This window comes from Phycodurus eques, chromosome 1 (genome assembly GCF_024500275.1).
Source record: "Phycodurus eques isolate BA_2022a chromosome 1, UOR_Pequ_1.1, whole genome shotgun sequence".
Taxonomy (NCBI): domain Eukaryota; kingdom Metazoa; phylum Chordata; class Actinopteri; order Syngnathiformes; family Syngnathidae; genus Phycodurus; species Phycodurus eques.
Genome location: NC_084525.1, coordinates 51,233,387 through 51,241,028, shown reverse-complemented (window position 1 = coordinate 51,241,028; position 7,642 = coordinate 51,233,387). Strand labels below are relative to the sequence as shown.

The following is a 7,642-nucleotide window of genomic DNA, read 5'->3' as shown; positions in this document are numbered from 1 at the left end:
TGTCCTCTCACACTTCGAGCGAGGCGGGGGCGGGAAACCTGGCCATAATGACGGACGGTCTGATGGGGGAGCACCCTGAGGAGGCCATACACATGCAGGTAAGGCTTGAAATACAACAAGGGACTGGAACACAGTTTCATTTTTCGCAAACCTAATATAATGATGTGCGAATACTGTTCATGTTCCTCCCTGTACTCCATTTTAATGCCCATTAATGCATTTTATTTATTGTGTGAAAGTTTGGAATACAGAAGTACAGTGAACCCCCGCATATTCACAGTTCAGACATTACTTGCTGAACGACTTCCTCCTTCATGCTTCATGAATTTATTTTGCTTTTTCAGCCGAGCCCCTCGTCCTCCAGCCTGAGCTCTATACGTTCCAACTCCTCCCAAATTATAAACTCTGCTCCCTCGAGTGCCAGAGGTATGTAACGTGGTTGTAAACCATTGGTTTTTGTGCAAATATTGCGTGTCTTGTATGACATTTTCATTACAGAGACACATTATTAGACAAATTAGACAAATTATTACAACAATACTTTATGCATATATATATATATATATATATATATATATATATATATATATATACACACACACACTGTATTTTTTCCCCCCAACTCTAAATCTGATACTATGCATATTGAACTACTAAAAAGATTTTTCAGATTCAGGACTAAAAGCAATACAAGAAATATAGCTGCATGACATTTATACTAATAGCATGTTGACATTAAACACATTAAAGTGATATATAAAATCAGAAGAAATAACATAAAAAGATGTATAATTTAAGTTACAGGAGAGTGCAGAAATTCTAATCCCCAGTTATAGTTGACATATCAAATACAGTGTACAGACAAAATATTTAATTTACTTTGGGCCTTCCCCTTGTCTGAAGAATATCTGAATGACGCAACTTCCTGTTGACCATGTGACTTGTGGAATAGTCCACATTTTTCAGAGCGGGTATTGTGTTTGGGTAACAGGACTGAGTGAAATGTGTGAATTTAAATTAAATTGTTTTGTAATGAAATTTAAAAAGTATAGTTTGGGTAAGGAGTTACACAAATATGTAAACATATAAAATTTGTAAAGGATTTATGTTTTTATATTTTATGATAACGTGTAATTCTAGTTAGTTAATTTTATTGTGCATTTCTGCATTTTATTTCCCGGCGACACAAATGGCACTGATTCAGTGGAATGGCTCGTGGCGTTTACAATTTACATTTACAAGTTATTATTATTGATTCTTCCTTTCGCAGGCTCGCCGTCCTTGCCTGACAAGGCGAAACACAACAGGGAAGTGATGATCTTGCTGCCATCTCATCGTGAGAGGGCCAACAACACCATGTACTACAACATGACGGAAATTGGACAGGTAGGAAGTAATGTTGTGTAAGACGAGGACTGCCGTTTCGTGATCGTTTTAGACAACAGCACAGCCTCTGACATTGTATTTGTCCTCTTGTACAGAATAACCACATGCAGCGTGCCTTGCTGCAACAAGTTAGCCCCTGCAAGCCGTGTACAGATCCTCACATGACGCTGCCAGAGAAAGGTGCCACGCAAGCCCGGTGAAATATGCATGTGTTTTTTGCAAGCATGGTGACACTTTTTTTCTCGCTGGCAGTGTTTCCTAACACTCCCAGCAGCTGGAACCTGGAGGGAGAGAACAGGGAACAGGTGTCCTACATGCCAACTTCTTCTGGAGGTGTAATTATGCCCCCCGTTCCTCCCAGATCCTTTCCACCAGGTACATGTCCCATTTACAGCACATTGTGCACGATCATGTTATTTATGATAGAGCGCACGGGTTTATGTGCAGTCGCCAGCTCCTTAATTGGGGCAGATGCTTGGCTTGCATTCACCTGAAATAGAAATTAAAGATGGTTGCATTTTCATAAAGTTTTGTTTTCTCATCTTTGTTTGTTTTTTTATTTTTTTCATTTTTTCTAGGACACTTCCTGATGCACTGTGACACATTTAATCCCCAGAACAGCGACCCTCCACCCGCTCTGCCTGTGCGCTCACTTCGAAAGGTACAAAAATGGGAGGAACGTTCGCATATTCAGGCTACGTTCACACTGCGGTGCACGATCCAATTTGGATTTTTTGTTTGTTGTTTGTTTTTTTTGTTGGCAATTTCAAGGATTTTGTACAATCAAAGCCAACATTTTCTTATATTTAGCAGTTCTAAAGCATCTTCTTTTCGCCATTGACTGTATTCTGCTCCTTTGTCCGCTGTTGCTTTTATTGTGTGTCTGTTTTGTCAAACAATTGTGACATTTGTTGTCATTTGATGACATACGGGTCAGATAAGAGCACGTGTGTCCATACGGCATTCGCATCGGATACATATCTGACCTACATCCACATATGAAAGACGCCAGGGTTGGATTAAAAAAAAAATCTTATTCGTACTGTTCACATTGACATGGAAAAAAATCAGATAAATGTCTCATTGGGCAAAAAAAAATGGAATTAAGCTGCAGTGTGAACATAGCCTAAGATGCACCTGCATGTGGTAATTAATGCAGTGAATATACCATGCTTTTGTGATAAGACCAAGAAATACACAACACAAAGTCAGGACGTGAGGATGCAATGTAAGAAGACAGTTACTGGATGAAGTAGCTTCGATTTGTCAGGTTTTAGCAGTGCTATTTGATTGACAGTTGAAATTGGCATTTTATATACTGCGATTTTTTTTTTCTTTCATTCAAATTTGGCAGGATTGTGAACTTCTCTGTGGTGCGTCAAATTTAGAAAATATTTCTTTTCACTTTACAGGGATTTTGAAAAAGTTAAAAGCTCTGACATGATTTGTGTGACAAAAGAGTTGCTTTTTATATCCACTTTCTTCATCACCTTGCTTTTCACAGGTTCAACAGATGCCCATTTGTCATCTCCCGCACATTGTCTTCACTAAGAGTCAAGTGTTTAAAAAACACACACACAAAACACGTTTTTTTATCTCCAGCAGTAAAGTCCTAATCAATAGACCTCTGAAGTCAATGTTTGTCAAAATGATGAAGTTGTGTTGGCTGGCCAAGGTTGAGTTGTTATCAAAACATCTTTAACATCTTCTGTTTGCGTCTGTCCCGCCAGTCTCCCCTCCACCCGATTCCCGGTTCCCCCACCAGCCCTCAGTCAGCATTAGGTGGCAGCAACTCCACCCTGTCCGGCAGCGCCAGCAGCGGCGTTTCCTCCCTGAGCGAGAGCAACTTCAGCGGCCAGTATCCTGATCCGGGCCCCATCCGGAACGATGCCTTGGAGCCCCTCCCCAGCCACCTGTGGTCGCCCCCCGACGAGTACCTGGCCTCTTCCTACCTGCACATTCACTACGGCACGCCGGAAATGGACTCGGTCGACCCGGTCCGCCCTTTCCACTACCGCAGCCCTGCCTCGCACCCTCACTCCCACCCGCACACGCACACTCACGCTCACTCGGGGCTGGACAGCCACTCCCACGGGCCGCCACCTCACCATCACCCACCCACCCACGGGCCTCATCACATTCCCTATCGCAGGCCTCAGCTTCCGGCCATCCCGCCGAAACCTTACCTGAGGGAGGGCTGCATCCCGGAAGAGGATCTGCAGCCTCAGCCCATTCCGCTGCCCCGCAGGATCTTCCACTCCCCCCTCGGCCACCGGGACGAGCAGGGCAAGCATGCCTGGGAGCAGTGCATCAGTGAGGAGCATGAGGAGGCGCAGTGATCAAAAACGTATTCTTCCCTTCATGTGCACTGAGTGAAATTAGCATTAAAAAAAAAAAAAGTCCGCCATGGAGAGAGTGTTCCTTGCTGAGTTTTTAATTCAGTGCACATGAGGGTGAGGAAAGGAGCGACCCCAGGACGAGGCCGCATTGCTCCAAAAAAAAAAAGAAAACCAAGAAAGAAATAAGGGCAGAAAAAAGATCTTGATTGTACACAGTTGTACAACTTGTCTGTGAGCATGTTTTCCATTTGAGAATAATACGACAAGCGTTTTGTGAAGTCTAGCGACCATGATCACAGGATGAACTCACAACGCAGCGTCAGGTGGTGGTTATTCACAGTCAAGTGACTTTGCGGCTTTCGATGCTTCATATACAGGAATTCTTATTTTGATAAATTTGCTACATGATAGTGTTTTCAAAGGCTTCATATGTCCATTACACTGTTAAGTGCTCCTTAATAGTGACTCATGTCAAACGACACTTTTACGCGTTACAGACGTTGGGCAGGTTGTGAAGGTTGGACCGGCATCTCAAGGGACTGGCTTTTCGTACCATCCGTACCATGCGTATGGAAACCCACGTGAATGTATTCAGATGATCTACTTGGACAGAAAACTTTAATTTGCAGACCTAGTCAATGATTATTTTAATTTTTTTTGTTCAAGTGCTTTAATTTGAGTCTTTGTTGAGGACCTAATCCAAAAGGTGGAGAGGAATAGCTGCGGGGTGACAGGCTGTCTGGAATGAATCACTCCCAAAACTGTCATGTCACACGTTCTGTGTGAATGAAGACTGCAAGAACTCTCCACTTCACACCTCTTTCTCTCTCTCTCTCTCTCTCTCTCTCTCTCTCTCTCTCTCTCTCTCAGTCTTTGTCTCACGCTCTATCTTTCTATTCTCCCCCCCTCGCCTATATTGTATCATATCCTGTTAAGCAGTGAGGGCTAAACCTAGTCGATGACACTGTCAAGCCCCCCCCCCCGACCCACTCAGAAAGTGTTGGAATCGCCTACTTGCCTTAAGTGCAGTCACATACAGTTTGACCTCCCATCTGGACTGTAAGCTCTTCTTTGTGCTCACTCCCTCCAGGAAAAATAGACCCGCTTTAGTGGTGTTTTTTTATTTATTTATAAATGTTTTTTGCTTTGGTTTCAGGTTGTAGTTTGGATTGTAGCGCTGATATTTCCTAACCCTACCTGCGGCTCTGCTTATGTGAAAATCAATCACAAGTTTCAAACTGAAGGGCCGAGAACAAGCGTTGTTCGTTTCAATGGTAGGAAGGGGATAATATTTCACTTTATTTTATTTATTTTTAAATCCCTTGGTGTTTTATTCAGCAGGCTTCGTACAACTGCACATCACATTTCCAGCTAACTGGACAACATCTATTTTTGTATGTGAGATCATCAGTGGCGTGAGCTTATTACAAAGGGCCCTCATACTGCACGTGTTGCTGTACTTTGTATGGAAATGAGCCTGAGGGTAGATATAAACAACACGTGAGTATCAACTGAGGAGGAAAACTGCAGAATTAGTTGATACTCAAATTATAGGAACAAATACAGTTTTCCAGTGTAAATTATGTCACTGTACATACAGCTGTATTGTGAGATATTTTTGAGAATTATTGCAGACACCCCCTGAAAAGATTTATTGTTGTTTTGTGTATATACATGTACTCCAGAGATCAATGTAATGGATAACTATCTATAATCAGTGTTTGAAAAAGGAGGAATTCATTAGACTGTGGCTGTCCCCACCGTTCTTGACTATGACTCTCATATAAATAATTTATACACTTTTCAATGTGCTTTCCTGTACATATGGTGTTAGCATGATCGGACCGTGTTTGGTTGTAAAAGTGGTTTTCCTACTCCCATAACTGCTGTGGTATGGAATTCATTAACAATACCAAACAATAAAGACAATCTTTTATCAGCATCACCAACTGGCACCCACTTTGTCATTGCACGGCTAAGAGAAGTTACCAGTAGGCGGCAGTAGTAGTATTAAAAATTACAGGCATTTATCACTGTGCAAATACATTGGAGCCCCTGAAAATGGATGTACTCTGCATAAAATGAGTGTAATTCATATTCCTTTAAAAATCAAATATGAAAATCTATACATCAAGTGCATCTTTTTGGTTTTATTTCAAACCCATTGTGGTGGTGTATGAATCCAAAACCATTACCAAAAAAAGCCTGATCAGAATCAAAATCAGAATAATCTTTATTTGGCAAGTATGTAAAAAAAACACACAAGGAATTTGTCTCCGGTAGTTGGAGCTGCTCGAGTACGACAACAGACAGTCAATTGACAGAGAACACTTTGGAGACATAAAGACATTGAGAAAAAACTGTCACTGAGCAATAAAGGGTTGCAAGATATCTGGTAATGCCGGTACATTTGTTTTGTTAGTTTTTTTAAAATGATATATGGAGTGAACCCATCCATACAGCTGAAACCAGAAGTTTATATACGCCATATAAAACCTTTTTTTCTCACTGTCTGACATGAAATCTAACTAAACATTTACCTGTTTTAGGTCGATTAGGATTTTCAGAATTATATATATTAGGCTAAATAGCTGAATAGTGAGAGAAGGATATATATATATATATATATATCCTAATTTAATTAATTAATTTATTTATTTTTTTGAATCAGAAGTTAACATATATGTCATTAGTATTTTGTACCATTTCCTTTAAACTGCATGACATGGGTCAAAGGTTTTGGATATCCTTCCTACAAGCTTCTCACAATAGTTTGCAAGAATTTTGGCCTTTCCTCCTGACAGTTTGGAGGCCACCTTGCTTTCACATGACTTTTCAAATCTTCCCATAAATTTCCCATCCAATTGAGATCAGGGCTTTGCGATGGCCACACCCAAACACTGACTTGATCCTGTTTTTGTAACCACTTTGGCAACATGCTTTGGGTCATTGTCATTTTCGAAGACCCATTTGCACCCAAGCTTTAACTTCCTGGTCTTGATGTTGCTTCAGTATTTCCCAGAGGTGCCAAGTAACAAAGTACTTGTATTTCGTTTCTGAACTTAAATAGATTTTTCAGATATCTGTATTTTACTTGAGTATTTATTTTTTTCTGATGACTTTTTACTTTTACTCCTTACTTTTTAACACAAAAATCTGTACGTTCTCCTCCTTATGTTTTAAAATTTAGCTTGTTACTTTTAAAACCTTCTAAGGTTAATGACGACAGGAAAGTCGGGCTGGTAAAACAGCCGACATGTTAAAGCAGTTTTTTTTTATTTGTTATTTTTTTAAATAGACCTTAATTCCTATCAATTCTAATGGCGGGCATCACACAGCCGTTTTTTTTTCTCACGTAGGTGGCTTTGACAGACTGTTTGTATTACGGTAGCTCTTGTGATCACGTGACCAGAATGAGCCAATCAAATAGTTTGTTTTACCGGAAGAGATTTGCGGGCTGAAGAAGCGGTACGCTGTATTGCCTGTTCAAAAGGAAAGTGAATTTAGAAACCAGAGAGTTTTGAAAAATGAATGGTTGGACCAGTACTTTTCTGTCCTTCCAGAAGCCAGCTAAAAACGGGGTTGTCTCATATGTTGCTTTATTAACATTAAGCAGCTCTTCAAAATCAAAGTCTTATGCTAATACGTTCAAGCAAAACAATGAACTCCGAATAGCAAATGAATGTGAGAATGGAGAATTGTGGGGCAACGACGAGCATTTAAGGACGTTTTGGTCGTAAAGGAACGTGTCAATGCACCTGCCGAGACTCCCCGAACTCAGGTAAACAAAATCATTATTTGAATTGAAATGTGCATCAATTATCAAAGTGTTCTGATTGAATCGAGAGTTGTTCAGTGTTACTTGAAATTGAGGCTTGATATGTCTGTGCGGCTTAACTCCAAGTGATTGCGATCTT

General features: G+C 40.6%; 1 protein-coding gene across 4 annotated transcripts in view; it reads left to right on the top strand.

The window, feature by feature from the left end:
• dock3 (dedicator of cytokinesis 3) overlaps positions 1-5,670 on the top strand; it is a 60,068-nt gene extending 54,398 nt beyond the window's left edge. For all 4 annotated transcript variants that reach the window (XM_061698438.1, XM_061698428.1, XM_061698419.1 and 1 more), the window contains exons 48-54: positions 1-98; positions 345-426; positions 1,271-1,386; positions 1,482-1,566; positions 1,639-1,761; positions 1,965-2,047; positions 3,117-5,670. The exon at positions 1-98 is cut by the window's left edge and continues 44 nt beyond it. In XM_061698438.1, coding sequence (XP_061554422.1) covers positions 1-98; positions 345-426; positions 1,271-1,386; positions 1,482-1,566; positions 1,639-1,761; positions 1,965-2,047; positions 3,117-3,725 — 1,196 coding nt within the window. In that variant the 3' untranslated portion in view covers positions 3,726-5,670. The remainder of the gene's footprint in view (positions 99-344; positions 427-1,270; positions 1,387-1,481; positions 1,567-1,638; positions 1,762-1,964; positions 2,048-3,116) is intronic.
• The last annotated feature ends 1,972 nt before the right edge of the window (positions 5,671-7,642 follow it).